Below are 17,258 nucleotides of genomic sequence, written 5' to 3'. Positions count from 1 at the left end.
CGACGAATTCTGAATGGCCTGCATGAGCAAGAGTTTTGCACTCGCGGTCCATATCGCCGTCTGGTTTGTATGCTGTTCAGTGGATCAGTGTGGCTTTCCTGGGTGGCGAAGTGGTTGCTGGTGGGCGAGCTGTGACGGCTTTCTGGTGCTGCGTTTCTGCGACAGTAATCCACCAATGCAGGAATTTTTCGGGTTTCCTGGTTTTCGAGCACCTGGACAACCTTTGGGTTGTATTCTCGACTACGCCTCGTGGTCGATTGTTATGGCGAACAAGAGGGAGGGCGTGGCAACTGGCGGCGGACTTGCGGACCCTGGCGAGCAGCACCTTCGCGGTTATGAAAAGCAGAGATATATTGGCACGTAAACCACGATCTACGCACCCGACGAGCGATGATACAAAGAGCAAAGTCGTAGGGACTGGGGACGGTTCCGTTCATGATGGTTGTGACTCGCCCCCGCATGAACTGCACCCTCGTTTGGACGCTGGTTATCTTCGACCTGCATTTTCTCGCCCTCTCCGCGACGCCAAGTCTAAGGTGTCTTCTAGTCGAGCTTGGTCGAGCGGCCAACCCAGCTCCATGTCTAACTATCCCCATCCAAATACCACGGTGCGCGTTCGCGACGGGGCAGCACGCTGCATACGGCGCCGAGCAGTCCCACGGTCGCCGCGCGCAGCCAGACACATAGGGTCGCATGGCGGAGTTCGCGTAAGAGTCATACGACGATGCTAAAGGCTACGGACGACTTCGTCGCGGGCAACGCGTTCGCGCACGCGGAACGCCTCATAAAAAATTACGGTCCCCCCGGCCAAGAAGCAGCTTCAACGTCGCTGAGAAGGGAGTGTCAACTCCCATCGCACCAGGGAACCCGGACAGTTGTCGTCCCGTTCATCCGCGGCACGCGAGGGCGCACTTCCACACGGTAGGGCTGCCAGCATCGACGACTGCATCGCCCACGTCGGCGCAGCGGCGGGAATACGACTTGCGCCTCTAGCAGGGCATTTTGACGCGGCAACTCCATAACAAGTGATGATGTGTCTTCTGGTTTTGCCCCCATAGTCGTTTTCGAGGAGAAAAGACAGCGTCGTGAACAGCTTTGGTGCGGCTGGTGGAAACACGTCGATCGCCTTGGGGGGAGGCCGGTCCGTGACGTTGTAGGTACAGTTCCCCACCCGGCTCACCTCGTTACCGCCTGAGCCTTTGGTAGCCCGGTGGGCAACTACCTTATCGCAGACGCCTCCGATTACCGCGCAACGACTGGAGCAGCAACGTAACGACATATTCGACTAACCTAATGTCTTTTACCGTTCGAAGTTCCGTATACCTACGGCATCGAAGCGATCGACAAGACCGAGTGATTGAACCTATTCAGCAACTTCAAGGCTCTGGGAGACTTGCAAGAAATTATGACTCAATCTCGCAACTTTACGGAAGCAGTCGGCCCTGAAAGCGAAAGCTTCGATGTGGCAACGTCGTCGGCAACGCCAGCAGCATACTGACGACGGCTACCGGGGCACCCCTCCACGCAGACTTCTCCATCCTCATGTATCCTGTCTACGGTGGTTCTGGTAGTTCCGTTGTGTGGGGGCTTGCGCCTCCAGAATGGCGAGCGTGCGGATCGGCTGTATGTGTGAGTTGTAGGTACAACTAAATGCAGCGAGGGTAATTACAACCTTTTAGTCTCCAGAGGTGGCGCAAGGTATTCTCGCTCGGCGTCTCTCGCATCCTCCGCGCGCACTGCAGTCCAAGACAATCCGCAATATTGGTACTATCGCGACAGATATCCGCCCAACTTTGACACAAACACCGATAGTACCTATTTCTTCGAAAATGAGAACGCGTTACCCATACGCATAACTGCGAGATTGACGGAGCTAGGCAGCTGCAAGGAAGGCGTGCCTGACTTGTGGACGCGGCGCATCGATAATATCGCCAGTTTCAACATTGAAGTTGCCGCTTGTAAGTCCGGGCTAGATTTCGTCACTCGGGTCCGTCTCCGCGCTTATCCCACTCCGCTATTAAGCCTTATGATGAACTGTTTCCCTATTGGAGCCACGTCCGCTAGATGGCCTACTAACTCTAGAGTACCTTCGCATACTACACCACTAAAGCAGATATAGGCCAGCTCCTAGAAAGAAAACGATCAAAAGAAACCTATGGGATGATCGGGCCGTGCTACTGGAAACCCAGCATCATAGCAACGAGAAAGTTTGCGGTCGCACAGCTCCAGTGCGGGCGTATGCGGCGTCGCTGGGCTCTTTTCAAGCAGCTTGAGCGACTCCATCTGGTCTTGGGTAAGGGTACGCTCGTTAGTGTTCTCGATGTCGACGTGCGACCGAGATATTCCGTAGTAGAGCCTGTAATGGAGAACAAACTATACGGAGAGAACGATGGAACTGGCCGCCGCCGAGATTACCTCGCGAAGCTCTACTGAGCTTGACTTCTGGCCGCCGGAAGTGTGGAACGAGATAGGATGTACCGACGCGATAACCGTTCTGCTTGAGCTCTTTGAGTGCTTCGTGCAGTTTAGCGCGCTCCCAACCACAAATTCAATAGCATAGGCCCCGGCGTATGCCCTGTACAACATCACCTCGTGGGTGTACGTCTCCGCGTACATGTAGATACCATAGTGCTCGCGCGGCCTGTTGGACACGTAGATCGTCGGCATTAGCAGCCTGGTTCCATATATTATCGCCTCCGAGATCCTACGCACGTCTTCGAAGATCTTCGTGGATGTCCTTACCGAGTCTTGCATGAATCAGCTCTCGTCTGGGTGGCTATCACGTGCCGAGTGTGAGACCCTCTCGGCGGGAGATAGAACTCCACCAGCCTGTTGTTGGGCTTGGAGATGAGCTTCTGCGGGAACCTGATCTCCACTATGAGCTCGTAGATGTCCTTGCTGGCGAGCGTGAGTTCACACCCCTTCGTAACTATGTTGTCGAACACGGACATGTCTTTGAATAGTTCCGGCCATAAGGGCATGGAAATCCTCGTCTGGGTACCCGTAATCGTCATCAGGAACGCGAGTAGGTACGAGTGGGCGTCGCTGGGCCTTAGGATGTATGTTAACATTAGGCGAATAGTGTGTAGTAGTGCAAACGCCACATGTACGCAATTGTAATCCTTATTCTCCGTAAGCACTCGAGTTCCTGGCTTAGTCGTTTTCGAGTCTATTAGCGGCAGCATACGTCTACTTTGCAGTTCGTCGTCTATGCGATCCTCGTGCGGTCGAGCGAGCTGTTATATACGGCCTAAGTCACCTGCTTGCCCATGTCTGCCCGTGCAGTCGCCTATCTGGGTGAGCGCGCCGCTAGCACCCCTACGAGGTAGCTGTGCATGTATGCAGAAGAACTGACGTCGATGCTTATACACCCATACGCGGCCTTGAACCCGTTGCTGCAGTCATCCGGAACCCTCCACTTTCGCGAGCTCGTGCCCATCGGCGCATCCATCACCAGTTGGCGCAGGTGTGCATGTCCACGTCGACGGTCGTGGAGACGCCGATGTTGAGCACCGCGATGGAGAACACCATGCTGCACACGGTCGGGTCGAACTGACAGGTTGGAGGCAGTAGTATCTACAGCCGCCGAAGTGAAATAAGATTGGCCATGTTTCTTGCGAATGTTCTCCAAGTGAAAGAGCGTAATAGGTCCAGTTCTCAGCCTCGTGGTCCTTCAATGGGCCAGAAGCGTTGTCTGTTGGGCGGGGCCGCCGGAGTAGGGCTGCTCGAAAGTTGCGTGTCTGAAATAGAGCTTGCGACCCAATAACGTAACTTCCAATCGACTGAAAATGAATATCGCAGTTAAACTAAGTAGTGATGCAAATTCGCGAATGGCTCCGATCGCCCTTACCCTCGTCCGCTCCCAGCGAGATAGCCCACGGGGACCTGGCGTAGCTGTCGGCTGCCTCGGCGCCAGTACCTCGTGCTCATACTCATTTTCGATTAGTCGTATAAGATGTTCGGGAATAGAACGGGTGATCGGCGATGCCATGAGATAGGCCTAGGTTACTCGATCAAGGGGTCTCAGTTGATCCTGGACAAGGCTGACGAGGTTAAAGTCATCTCAGCTACGTGCACAACTAGCCATCCGCAATTCACCTGCTGGTAAAGCCTCCGAGCCGTTCTTTGCAGTCATCGTTTCGATCCTTCGCCGAAGAAACTGCCACACTGCGAGTGGAAGGTAGACAAAGGGGATCTAGAACGAGCCGCAGCGCCTCCCCAACCTACGTTTAACCCTAGAAGGCGACCGCAAAGACCGTGCAAGATACGCCTCTTGTAATGCTGAGGGAGAGACATGCACCGCCGGAAACGCGCCTCTGGCCGCTGCTGCGCCGATGGAAAGCGAACTATGTATGCGATAATCTACCACCGCATGTCTCGTATGCTACCTGCAGGAAGCCATTACCCTGATAATTTAATACTGGCTTAATACGCAGGCACGGCGAATCCACGTGCGCGCCTGTTATGCCGATTAGATCACCGATCTTCCATTTCTTGCTGGTAGGAAATGCGAAAGCCGTCGCGATATCCAATCGAGCGAGCAGTAGTATTATCCTTTGCACTGCGTACACAGTCGCGAGTCCGTCCAGCAAACGCGGGAGGAGTACACATCACCGTTCTCGGTTGCTGGTAGATGAGACCACTTCCTGGATAATGCTCCCGCGGCCTGTCATGGGCCATCGTCGAGTTGCGTGTGCAGAGTGTTGATGCTGTAGTCGTCACAGGTAGGGTGCGGAGACAGGGGGCTCCAGATTTGGCCTCTTTCTCCTCAAGGCGTCTTTGATATAGAGGAGACATCGTTAGAATACGTCTACATTTAGGTTTCTTGTGTCCTCTTATCCTTCTTATTGGGCCCTGATAACGGAGCGATAATGCAATAGGCGTGCGCTATCTAGCTTACACGATCTGGGATGCTTCGGGATAACTAAAACCGGGGGACGATCCTGTAGTGGATGTGATCGGCTGGTATTCTCGCTCATCCAATCCTCCGTAATCGTCGCAGTAAGTAGTAGTTCCACTTGCTGGGAGAAAGTCGACCGATCACGTGGTTCGGTATTCACGCGGCGCTCCGATTGGTTCATCTGCCGGGCCCCAACATGGTGGGGAAGCTTCGGCCAAGACGGCTCCGAGCGCTGGAACGTCATAATCGGAGTGACCTCGCAGCACGAAAGCAAAAGCGAATCTGAATTTAGTTAACAGCAGAGAAAGAGGACTGTACTAGGTCTGTATGATATCGCAATGTGCGCGCGCGTCGAATACACCGGCGGAGTCGCATTCTACGGATCTCGCCGCCATCGCCTTGTACAACTCCGTCAGCCTATCCAGCGTCAACACGACTCTAGCCCCTTCCCTGGCCGCGCTCTTATTCATAGCAAGCTCATAGAAGTGCTCTGACTTCCCCTTATTGGCCTCATCCATCCTAGGCCCAACCTCGGCGTCGGCGTGATAGAGTTTATCAATGGCAGCACTGATAGTGAGACAATGCGACATGTAGGTCAAGAGATGAGGATTGCGTTGATATTGATGGTGTGACGTCGCTGGCCTCCCGATTAAGCCGTGGCGGTGCGCCGGTTCTTCTATTCAACTCCTTCTATCCAACTCCTTCTATCCAACTCCTTCTATCCAACTCCTTCTATCCAACTTCTTTAATAACAACTTCGAAGAAACGTTAGACACAGAGCAGTTCTTTGCAGTCGAAGGGCGACAAACCACCTCAAGCCGGATGAGCCCTGCACTTCTCTTGAGGAGACTTGATGTCGAGTACGGCCATCACGCTCGCATGCGAGCGTCGGCGGTAGCCCGGTCCGCGAGTGGACTGCCTTTCTTATAAGGATGCATACCAAGCTCCTCGCCACACCGTCGCGTAGCAAGTAAGTGGCGGAGGGAAAAGAGTACTAGTGACCTTCGTTTCCCCTTTGCGCTTTCAACTTGCGATGGCGACGTCCCTTTGTACTCGCACCTCTCCAAGCTGCGTAACAGCATCTCTTCTTGCTCCAGAACCCCATAATTTAATCGACAAGCGGGACCTGTACGATGACGACCCTTTGGGGGACGATCGCTGCTAGGCCAGATTTGGTCTAGCAACTTCGACATCCAGGGTTGTGCAGTGGTAACGAAGTTGGACCACGGGTCAAACATGTTACCTAGGTGTCTAGAGATGAAAGGTGAACAGATTGCACATAGGCGACACAGTTAGACCTGCGGCTGATTTCTTCCCGACAGCAGTAAACGGCTTCGGCACTCTGTTTTTGATGATGCTCGCATTCTGTACTGGTTTCTGTGAGCACGGCGTTGGCGACGAGGCGAAGCCAAAGAAGAACTGTGAGCGAAAGGATTCCGGTCTTCGACATCCCGCGGCTACTTGACACTGCTTTTCACCCTGCGAGAAAGCTATCACGAGACTGTGCCAGGTACACTGGAGCGCTGCTTTGAAGCCAGAACCGCGCCCTTGTCGTCTCATTGTCTCGACCCAGCAAACCGAACACCAAGATGTGGGGACTACATGCTATTTGAACTGGGAGAATGTACGAGGAGCAGCGACGGTCGCGCTCCCGATGCAGGTCTTCTTGAGTCGCTCCCGACTCAGTAGACGTTCTGCTTCTACGCCAACGAGCAGCGATGGGAATCCGTCACCGTACCGCAGCGAGGGCGAGTCCAAAGACAGCAGAAGGCCACGGTCTGAAAACATCGATGCAGGCCAAGAAGTGCACCACCCCGTTGGTATGATGCTAAGTTAGCTGCCCTCCGTTGCCCTAACCCGTATGGACGAACTGTGCTTCCAATGAAGCTAAGCGGGATATCTCACCGCGGACTGCCTGGACGTAGACATTACCTCCATTACCGCCATCGCCGCCATTTACAGGCCCGTTCGAAGGGCCATCCCGCAACTAACACGAAGAGCCCCCGGCTCACCGGCTCTCCCGTGCCCCGCCTGAGTCAACCACAATACTCGCCGGTCAGGGCAGACTCCGCTCGGTCCGACAAACGAATGCCTTCGCTCATGACTACGAGCACGAATATCCCTGGTAAGAAAGAAGAGACTATTACTAGTATACGTTGATTAATCGCGGTCTCACGTGTTTCCTTCTCTCAGATAATGCTTCCGTCGTGTTCCTCCAAGCGCCGCCCTCAAGCTTTGAACTCAACCTCCCATTCCGTGACAATTTGCTTTTCGTCACCTCCAGTTGATGCGGAGGCTAGCCTGGTGGCAGGACTAACACCCGATATTGTGTTGATTTGCGCATTGTCTCCGGCGGCGCGCCCGGAAGACGCGTCGACTTGGAGCCGGCAATTGGGATCTCTTTGGACTGAACATTGCGCATGCAAAGAGTTCATGAGCTGATTATTCGCGACATCAAAGCTTTCGGGCCTGTGGCATCTTGCTAGGAATCTCGATTCGCCGTTTTGGATTGTCTTGAACAAGACGGTGTTTGCCTTCGGTCTTTGCAATTTCTTCGCAGTTTTTCAAAATCGCATGGCCTAGGTTTCACAACGTCCCCCGTCACCGTCACCGCGGCAACATCCATCATTGTTAAAGGGCTGAAGTAGTGGGTGGTCGAGAGTGAACGCCGAGAAAATAAATATCTAAACGGAGGCGTCGAAGAGGGGCGTGGCTTCCGAGTACAGTCTCCCCCCAATCCCCGCTCTCCTTCTCGAACCTGTGGAATGTCAGAGCGTGAATGCGAGTCTTCGCCATAAGCAACACACGACAACTTTGAGCAAAAAAGGTAAACAAGCAAGTGGTGGCAGGCTCGGAAAAGAAGGCCGAACGAGTAAGCTTCGGTAACAACCAGTAAAGCATAAGAAGCCGAATCGGTCAGCCAGTCCGCCGGTTTGCCAACCGCCACCTGCGCACTTGTCGAGTAGATGCACTCGTCCTGATTCCGTCCGTCATCTCTACCCTGCTCTTCGAGACCACGTTCTACAGTGCGTTTATGTTTGCGTCGACGGCCCCGCTCAGCGCTACAGTGTTCTTACGTACGCCGAAGCGCTTCTCAGAAAGCATCCAGAAAGCTGCCGCCACGATTTTAACAATTCAGCACTCCCAGGTTTCCGAAAAGAATGTAAGAGTTTCCTTCAGTATGTATATTATGTCTTCGACCTCGCTCAATCTGGCACTAGAGGCACTACCGTGACCTGTCTCGGGATATACCGATCGTGTTAGCAGACGACACGACGCTCTACGTCGTCAATTGCGTCACCGACACCTCGCCCACCTCAACCGCCCGGGGAAGCGCGGCCGGCTCGGCGATTTAGGTCTCCTGCGCACCCTCGATGAATACATCGGTCGAATGAGCGAGCAGGTCGACGAGATTGTCGCCGACAAGAACAAAGAGGACTAGTTGACTGCGGCTTCGCATATGGGGACATCTCGATAAGAGGAAGCGCGCTGGTTGGGTGGGTGCTCCCATGAGAAGACCTAGTGTTGAGACAAAAGCCAGGGGATTCCGGACACGCGGCCGATCTGGAAACGGGCTCGCAATCGTTGGGGCTGTGGACGGGGTCAAGGTCAGGATCTGATACCAATTCTCTATCCCTCCCCGATGAGGAGTTCTTTGGGAGCGAGCCGCCGAATTGCCCTCCGCAGCAATAGGGGTTGATTGTCAGCATAGAGACCGGCGTCTCGAACACAAAATTCCTCCCAGCCACGGCACACAGCTGGTGACGGCCTGAGTTCAGAGCGAGGGGAGGCTTGCGCGGTGGGCAATCGACTACGCCGCCACTGGTATCCGCAACGAATTGGGTACATTGGACCGGAGATTAGCGGCGACTCTGCAGACCACCAAGACGACCAGACAGATGCTATTATGCTGAAAATACGCACCGAGCTGGAGCGAGTCTGCCTTTCGGGCCATCGAAACCACCCCAACGACACCATTCTACTTGCTAGCCCTGACGGCATGCCATTTCCGAAGGAGACTCTTGATACAACAAGACAGCGGCCGGAGGCGCTCGAGAAACGAAAGGATACTAGCGAAACACAGTCCACTGGGAATACGAACTCCGCCCGGAGCATGTTGGGCAGCAACAGCGACGCGGGAAGCCTCTAAACTGTCGCCCAGGCCATGAATACCGTCCTTGGTCAACTCTGGATCATGTACGATTGGCTCGATGCCAGTTTCGGCGACATGCGGACATCGAATGGAAGCCACAAGACGCCCATGCGCGGTCTCTTGAATTTCCTGCGACACGAAAAACTCCATCCCGTAGGGCTTAGACCTGGGCTTCCCGAGGTCGAGCGCTTCCTTGCAGGCTACGGCATCACCGGCGTTGACGCTCTGGACAGTTTCGGCCTTGCGACACGCGCCTTGACGCTGGGGTTGAAGGGAGGCTTCCACGTTCTTTGTGCTCTGTCTTGCGCTTTGAACATCGGCGTCAAGGTCCTGTATGCGGGTGTTGAGCGGAGTCTGCTGGGCGAACGAAACGGTGAGTTAGCCGATGAGCTCGTCGACATGAGGTTAGAGCCGCTGCTCGAAGAGCATCCGGCCATTTCGAGCCTGGTGTCCGTCTCATAGGGGAGCTCGACGCCGCGTTCCCGCCAATGACCATCTCTCCAGCCTTATGCAGCACATAGGGCTTAACATTGGCGAGACTACACGGCTGCGCACGCACGCCGCTATATTGCAGGAGTGGCTGGAGAATGCTGAAGCAGCTCAGCGGGGCCGGGAGGGTCAGCTAATCAACGCCGTCGAACTCCGCATTGCGAACGCCATCAAGACGAGCGAGGAGAAGCTGCTGGTGCAGGTGGAGTATGCGGGCGATGCGGAAGAGGTGGACTGGAAGGCCTGCATGTCGGAGGCGCGGAAGTATTGACACGTTCGGGGAAGGGGGAGATAGCTATTAGGGGAGAGTGAGAAGAAGGAAGGGGGTGTGGAAGGGTCACGAGAGAGGGGTGGTGGTGTGAGGACTCAAGACTGATGTTTGGCGCCTCGTACGATTGTCCCGTTCTTCTATTGAATACGGCTCTCTTTCATGACTGCAGTCTCGACAGCACTTTCGCGACGTCGTCACACCCGGATACGTTGTGCTCGGCGGTTTTTGCGCTGACAAGCGCGAGGCTATGGGAATTAATCTTGCGCATTTGCCCCCTACGCCGTCATTCATTTGCAATCGATCTGGCCAGTTTCCAGTATGCATACTCTTCTTCGGCGTTCCTCGCTATACTTTTGTCCCGCTCATTTCAGGGGGTTTGTTCTTCCAACAACAAAAAGTACGGTTCGACAGTCGGCTGTGGAATCGCTCGAGATTTTTTTCTGCTTGTCGATATTGACGCATCCTCTCTTTTCGCTATTTGATTTTCTTGCGAACGGCCGTTTCTCTTTACGGACCTCGTTCTGCTCGAGCTATCTATCGCGGGCATCAAACGCGTCGTATTCTTACACCTCACGACCTTTTCTCTCACCCAATCGTTTTTCTCTTCTTCTCGTATTACGAACACTGCATCGTCCCTTCCTAGAATAATTCCCACCTTTTTGGTCCCCACTCGAATTCCGTTAGGGACGCCAGTTGGGGCATGCACTTGTTTGACCAGTGGTTAGACATCTGCATGCGTTGAGGCTTACCCCTTTATACGCACTTCGGCTCAATTCAACCAGAGCGATGGTGCTCTTTCGCGCGCAATGGCTTCGCGTTGAAGTTGTACGCTGGCTTTGAACCTGCTGCGTTCGAGGTGCTACTTGATACCTCGCCCGTAAAATGTTGCTGCGCTCGCTGTGAAAGCTATAATCCGTTCGATCAACCCGATAGCAAATGATTTCTCCTATATAGAATTGAAGCTAACTCCAATCACTTTCTTTTATCTTAACCTTCTTTCTACTTTTCCTCTCGCTAGATTGTTCTTCTTTCCCCAGATCGTTTTTCCCTCCCTAGGTTGGTTCCTCTTATATTACAGTATCTCCTTCCAGGCTTTGTCCCGCCTCCTTAGTCCTCATCCCCGTCCTTGCTCACTCATCAACGTCGCGAATGTATGGAATAATGCCTAGCTCCGGCAGAGCCCCTCTATCGCTTCTACTAATTCCACTCTATCAACGCTGGACTGGCTGGTTCTGCGGCTAGGCAATTTGCCGCCAGTTGTTACCGTGCGGAACGCTCCGGTATGACGTACTGTGTTATCGAACCGTCTTTTCGATGCGCTTATTGCCAGGCAACAGCGAACTCTACTATCGTTTCGAAACTCCCATCCCCATTCGGACGGATTGTCTTGAATACCTCGACTCAATCTATCAACCCCCAAAGACGGCGATTACAGCAGCTATCCACTTTCAACAAGAGCATAGCCTCTAGAAACCCTTTCGCATCTTCGTCTCATTCATCCCTGGCAATCCTGAAGAAACGCTCAACCCAGTCGTTAAGAATTACCGAGCAGCGCGTAACCATCACGATCGCTTCGACAGACTCAAGCAGCTATGCCGTATTCTTCCCAAACCTTATTTCGCCAGCAAGCGTGCCGGCATACTGCTCCCGTCCGGCCCATGTCTTCGACGGCATCTTGAGGTACGGAGCCGCATGTACAATCTGCCAAAACGGATCCTTTAATTTCTCATACGCTCTCTCGTCTATTTCCGGTTCTTCCGGAGATTTATCATGTTCGTCTTCTTGCTTGCAGTCCCCCGCGTATAGCTGTGCGGGGTGGATCTGAGCCGCGGGCAGATTCCATTGTTGACATCCTCGCCTTTGGTGAGACGTAAGCCTCTCGTGCACCTCGACGCATGCTTTCTTCGTCTGCGGCGTAACGGCGGGGTCAAGCGCCCGCGGGATGAGGTTGCCTACGCTTTATCGCGAGACGCCCTTCTTCACCTTATCTATTCATCCCTGCGACGGTGCTAATACTTGTTTAGTCCTATACGGCTCGGTTTTATCCGAATCGCTCAGGAGAACAACAGATTCTCCCGAATCAAGACCCCTGTCCGCTATACCCATGCTTCATAGTGACCGGCCTACCTTCCACTCTCTATCATTATCCGGGATGCCGTCGTGATCCAAACGCCATTGTGATCTAAAATGCCATCGTGTTCTAAAATGCCATCGTGTTCTAAAATGCCATCGTGTTCTAAAATGCCATCGTGTTCTAAAATGCCATCGTGTTCTAAAATGCCATCGTGTTCTAAAATGCGGTCGTGATCGAGAATACCACCCATCTCAACCCGCCCACCTGACTCGCCATGACTCCACCATAGAAGGCCACCGTCTCCATCTAAGCTTCAAGCTGCCGAACTCTCTAGGCTTCCTCGTACAGCATTGCTGGCTCCCTAAGCGCTACTCTTAACATCATTGATCTCCCTAAGACCCCACACATCCGCACCAAAGCGCCCCAGTCACTCCTCCATACCTGAGGCTGGGGAATCGAGATGCGCAAGACTTTCTGGTTGACCAGACCTCACTTCAAGGGAAACAAAAGGCTGGGTGACCTTCCTATAACCATTTTGGCATCGCAAAAGATCGCCAGCTCGGATCACACTTCAGGGTTATTTGCTTCCAAAAGGGAAATGCGCGAATATAAAGCCGTCGTTGTAGTAAGAATTACGCGGTTCTACCATGTATATCCATGGTACATGAGCCACACAGCCTCAACTTCCCTCCACGTCCTCAGCCTCCCCCATGCGGATGTAGATTGATTAATTTTTCTCGTTTTAAGTCGCCAACCTGCGGATGTAGAGCAGACCGACATCGGCGGCTCTAGAAGGCGGGTGATTCAACTCAACGTAGGCGGCATAACACCATTCTCCGTAACCCTACACATGAAACAGCTCGCACCGTATGATGAAGATCATGGCGGAGTTACGTCTGCTATCGTGCCATTGCCTAGTAGCTCTGCGATAATTCTAGCAAACATGCGTTTGTGTAGGATAAAAGTTTGTTAAAAGTTTCTGCGGGAAGGTTCTGCTTTGCAGACAAAGAGAACATATCTAATTTATACTCTCCCGTTAGTACTTTACTGAAGCTGCGTTGCTACTCTATTTCTGATCAGTGGACCATGGATGCCATTTGCACCCTAATGACCAGCGATTGGGAACCGGTTCGGTTGAACCTAGAGCCGTGGATTGAGCAGCCAGAGGAAGAGAGGGTACACAAGAGGAAGAAGAGGGGCAATAGAAACGAAGACGACCAAGGGTTACACGGCGAGTCAACGGAGCACCCCGGAATCGGATCATCAGAGCAGTCTCATTCCCATATTGGACTACGCATGAATAACGAGAATTTCGATTTCGAGCAAGCCGAATCCTATATCCGCAAATGGATCGATAGCATCACGTACTGGATTCAAGATCTAGGATGTCAACTTAACGCATTTGATCAAATGTTCTCCAGCCTCAGCTATTTGAAAGGTATTATATTTTCTCTTTTCAGGATTTGGTCAGAATTCCGTAACTAGCCTAGAGATGAATTAGATCTGCAACGGAAGTACCTATGCGCCATCAGTGGGAGCTTGACGAACTGTGCATTGCACCACTGGCCAAAATCAAGGGGAGCCTTGAGGCAGTCTTCCCAGAGAACGAGAATGAACAGCACCAACACGAGATTCAGTCGCTTGTGGATGAGGCGAAGACGAAAGCAGGCCACGTCCGTGATCAATGGCTCGAGATAATCACGAACAAAGGTTTCCAGGATCTTAACGATGAGGCGAACCATACAGCGGACGACACGGCGGACGATACAGCGGACAGAAGGAAGAAGCCGATTCCTATGCAGGGCACCTTGGAGATTCTTTTGGAGCTGTGTTGTAGATCGGCCCGTGACCAGGAATTTGAAAAGGAGGCGAAGGCACCGAAGACCAAGAGCAGTCTGTGGAACAGAATAAGACGCGCTCTTACGCTCGATGCAGACACGACAAGGGTACCAGCCTCAGAGTTAAGGTCCAGACTAAGCGTCAGGAAGATCAAGAAACGGCTCAGAATCGCCGTGGATTCTCGCCTTCGCGAATTGAAACTACACCTGGACCAGGCCGAGGATTTCCCTGCTAAGAATCGCCCCCCACGTGTGATCCATGTTTGCTTTCTATGCGGAACGACAGGTGCGACTATTGAGGTCATCACATTGACGCCAGCAAAGCGCTGTCTTGAACATGTTCGGAACCAACGGATACTCCGAACTGGATGGATCTGGCGGGTGTGCGAAAAGGATAAACCCATTACCAGGATGGACATGAAGTATCATATGTCGCAAGCCTACAAGAGAGACATTGAGCCGGTTGCATGTTGCAGAATCTGTCGGAGAATGCGGCGGTACGATGAGCTATATACCAGTGGCAAGAGTGGAACCGGAAGCAAATCCACGCCCTTTTCTTGCGCCGAGCTGGTCTGTGAACAACGATGTCAGATCTTTGATGCTGGCTTCCTTGGACCTACAAGCAGAAGGCGGCTTGTAGAGCAGTTTCTGCGGTCCGTTCAATGGTCTTTGCAGCAAGGACGGGACTGAAGTTCTTATTGGGAGCTGGATAGACTAAGAGGATACCCGCGGGCGGTTATAGTAACGGTCTGGGGGGACAGCTTCTAGTTTAGCATTTTGAGCTTCCAATGATCTTTTGATAGGAATTGGTTGTACTATTACCGCGGATGACCTTAATTGGTTGGTGTTGCCTTGTTGGCGCGGATAGACGTTCAGCACCAGGTCACGGGACTGTATTTTGTGTTGGTGCAGATCGATTGTAGATTATAGTAGATTTCGCTATGGGTTTGAAGTGCAATCTTAGGTGAAAGGGATGTGGTGCTGTTGCCCGATATGGTTACCGCTTCACGTGACCTAGGGTCATATATATAACCATATTTCCCATGTTCTTTGTCCTAATACTTGCCACCCGCCCCGACAGGCGCATATTGTTTAAGCATACTGTTTAAGGTCCGTGCCATAACCGTGCCCTCGCGCAATGCACCGCCATGCATATAAAGGTACAAAAGCAGAACGCCATATAATCCCCCCGCTCACTATCGACATTTCAAGAGTGGACAACCTTAGAAGGTGAACGCAGCCAAATGGGGACTCACAAGTGTTTCGCAACAGACGACCAAGCTTGGATATTATTCCGTGCTATGAACGATACCTGGACCTTGTCTGCGTACAGGAAGGCCTGCAGAAAGATTGACTCGAACACGCACAAGGGCGACTGGAGCCAGTTCCAGGAATATGTTGACGGTCAACTCTTCCCTATCATGGAGAAGATGACGCGCTTTAACGAAACCGAGTACAACAAAGCTCGCAGCAACGCTCCTGCATTCGTTCAGCATTTTTCCTGGAATAAATTTTGTATCTGGTGCTATGGGAGATTCCTACCCATTGTCGAACGTCTGGATATTGGTTTAGACACGCTTAAGGACGCCTGCTGGCGGCTTCGAGTTAGAGAGCCGACACAACACGCCCTCAACACGTGGAGAATCCTTTCTAGACAGGCTCGGGAAGACTACGTTCCAAAACCCGCAATTAAACGGACAGAGGCTGACGCAATAACTACTCTGCAGAGTCTAGAGGGAAAGGGACTCAAGGAGTGGTTTAAAGTATTTACCCTGTACGACTTAATACTTAAGCCTAGGCTCCACATACGTCCGGATACCAAGTACAACTATCGGCTGCGCATTAACGAATCAGATTCTACCGAGTGGTTGGCTCCTGCTGCACATACCGACACGGATCCCAACCATAGCAACCAGGACCCGGAGATGAGAGTTTACCAGCGTTCGTGCTTTATTCTTAAGGTGCGCGACGCGAAGGATAGAAAGCCTGTCTTCCGAGGCTGGCAGATTGGATATTTGGAATACAGCGCGTCTGCCAAAGAGGATGACTGGAAAGAAACCAAGGTTGTGGTGGTCCTGCGGTATAAGCCCGACTATACCACAGGAAAACTCTATCTCATCGATGAGAAAAAGATCCCTAAGCCTCCGCCGAAAGCACACCAGCATGGCCGCGCTGACATGGACCTCGAAAGTTCCCAGGCCGTTCTACCAGCAGTAAAAATTCTCTTAGCTCTTATTGCGGGAAAGTTGCGCCAACTTTACGGTGGCTTCAAAACAACGATGCGTAAGGCGGGGATGAAGGCTAAGGGCGCGGAACTCGCTGATGTCATGGACGATCTTCGACTCAAGGACCGCCTTTGGGCTAGAGCTCAACAAGACTCAGACATGGGAGCTGGGACCGATGAGGGACTCCACCACAACCGTGTATGCCTTGTGTCGTATCGAGGAGAGGCGAAAGACGGCCGTATCACACGTAGGTGGTTAGACACGGGCTCGGATGACGAGGATGACGAGGAGGATGACTCGGACTCGGACTTGGAGGATGACGAGAAGGATTAATGCTTCTACTCCGCTCTCTAATACAAGCAGAAGGCTCTAGCTCTGCCTTCGTAACTACCACCATCATCATGATCACCTCCTTGATTTGAGACGCATCTGCGCACAGATCTCCCTCCCCTCCCCTCTTCGACTTCCCCAATCCTAGATCACGGGAAGTTGGTCGTCGCAGGAGTATGAATTAAGAATCAACAGCTTTTATAGCTTGGGGATATGCCCACATTGACATATTTGCTCTCACTCTTGTATTGTTCAAGGTCTCTCGCGAGTAAGGAGCCGTGGTATTGTGCTTCACACTGCATTCATACGTCGTTAAATACTGCGATGGCGAGCTGTTATCACTGCGGAGAAGTTTGAAGTGCAGAAGAGCCGCATGAGCTAATTAGAATCATGACGTAGTGCGCACCCCGTGTCTTCGATTGTGGCGATGCATTCCCAACCATAAGGCATCTCAGCGACTCTAACCCGTTAGCACGAACGCAAGCTCTTTGTCCGAAAACGTCCCTTAGATCGCGTCGCTGCCACAGAGGCCAGGCTCGGCACCTAGGACGACACAGTTACGTGTTTCAACACCATGTCCACCCACTGGTCTGAAGTATGGCATTCTCTTTCACTAAACCTTTATGGCGATTTGCAATCTTATTTGCTCGCAGCTCTCATATTATTGTTAACTTCTTCAAGTAGAATCATACCCCGATTCTTGTAAGCCAACAACGCCGATCGAACGCTCATCTCTTCCTCGGTACATCCAAGACTTATGATGCAGCACTAAGACGACACAGCGCGGGGATTGAAGGGACTTAAGCTAAACCAGTAATGCGCCACCACAAGTAATCCATCCTGGTCAGCTTCTCGCTCCATAGTGTGCTAGCCTGTGGTCAGACTCGGGTCCAGTCCTAACAATGCTAACTGCCCAGCCATCCACAAGACTCCTCACGGTCTTAGCGAGCCGAACGAAGATTGACTGCCAGTCAAGTT

The 17,258-nt window shown here is 52.5% G+C and overlaps 4 protein-coding genes across 4 annotated transcripts; 2 read left to right on the top strand and 2 right to left on the bottom strand.

Annotated features, from left to right (window-relative positions):
* Positions 1-260: 260 nt before the first annotated feature.
* BU26DRAFT_510043 (uncharacterized protein) lies at positions 261-3,014 on the bottom strand (the record flags this gene model as incomplete). The annotated part of the gene is made up of 6 exons (XM_033827194.1): positions 261-734; positions 860-1,256; positions 1,496-1,621; positions 2,088-2,104; positions 2,416-2,641; positions 2,743-3,014. The coding sequence occupies 6 exons, from the start codon at positions 3,012-3,014 to the stop codon at positions 261-263; spliced, it is 1,512 nt and encodes a 503-aa protein (XP_033678547.1).
* A 4,822-nt stretch (positions 3,015-7,836) lies between these two features.
* BU26DRAFT_581763 (uncharacterized protein) lies at positions 7,837-9,549 on the bottom strand (the record flags this gene model as incomplete). Its single annotated transcript, XM_033834503.1, has 3 exons — positions 7,837-8,711; positions 8,972-9,383; positions 9,421-9,549. 3 exons carry the CDS (start codon positions 9,547-9,549, stop codon positions 8,218-8,220), a joined length of 1,035 nt encoding a protein of 344 aa, XP_033678546.1. The 3' UTR covers positions 7,837-8,217.
* A 2,985-nt stretch (positions 9,550-12,534) lies between these two features.
* Positions 12,535-14,415, top strand: BU26DRAFT_510040 (uncharacterized protein; the record flags this gene model as incomplete). Its single annotated transcript, XM_033827193.1, has 4 exons — positions 12,535-12,547; positions 12,655-12,851; positions 12,968-13,325; positions 13,403-14,415. 4 exons carry the CDS (start codon positions 12,535-12,537, stop codon positions 14,413-14,415), a joined length of 1,581 nt encoding a protein of 526 aa, XP_033678545.1.
* Positions 14,416-14,969: 554 nt separating this feature from the next.
* On the top strand, positions 14,970-16,283 carry BU26DRAFT_510039 (uncharacterized protein; the record flags this gene model as incomplete). Its single annotated transcript, XM_033827192.1, has 1 exon — positions 14,970-16,283. The coding sequence occupies one exon, from the start codon at positions 14,970-14,972 to the stop codon at positions 16,281-16,283; it is 1,314 nt and encodes a 437-aa protein (XP_033678544.1).
* Positions 16,284-17,258: the final 975 nt, after the last annotated feature.

This window comes from Trematosphaeria pertusa (assembly GCF_010094035.1).
Source record: "Trematosphaeria pertusa strain CBS 122368 unplaced genomic scaffold BU26scaffold_17, whole genome shotgun sequence".
In the NCBI taxonomy this organism is placed as follows: domain Eukaryota; kingdom Fungi; phylum Ascomycota; class Dothideomycetes; order Pleosporales; family Trematosphaeriaceae; genus Trematosphaeria; species Trematosphaeria pertusa.
This window is presented reverse-complemented; position numbering and strand designations above follow the sequence as displayed.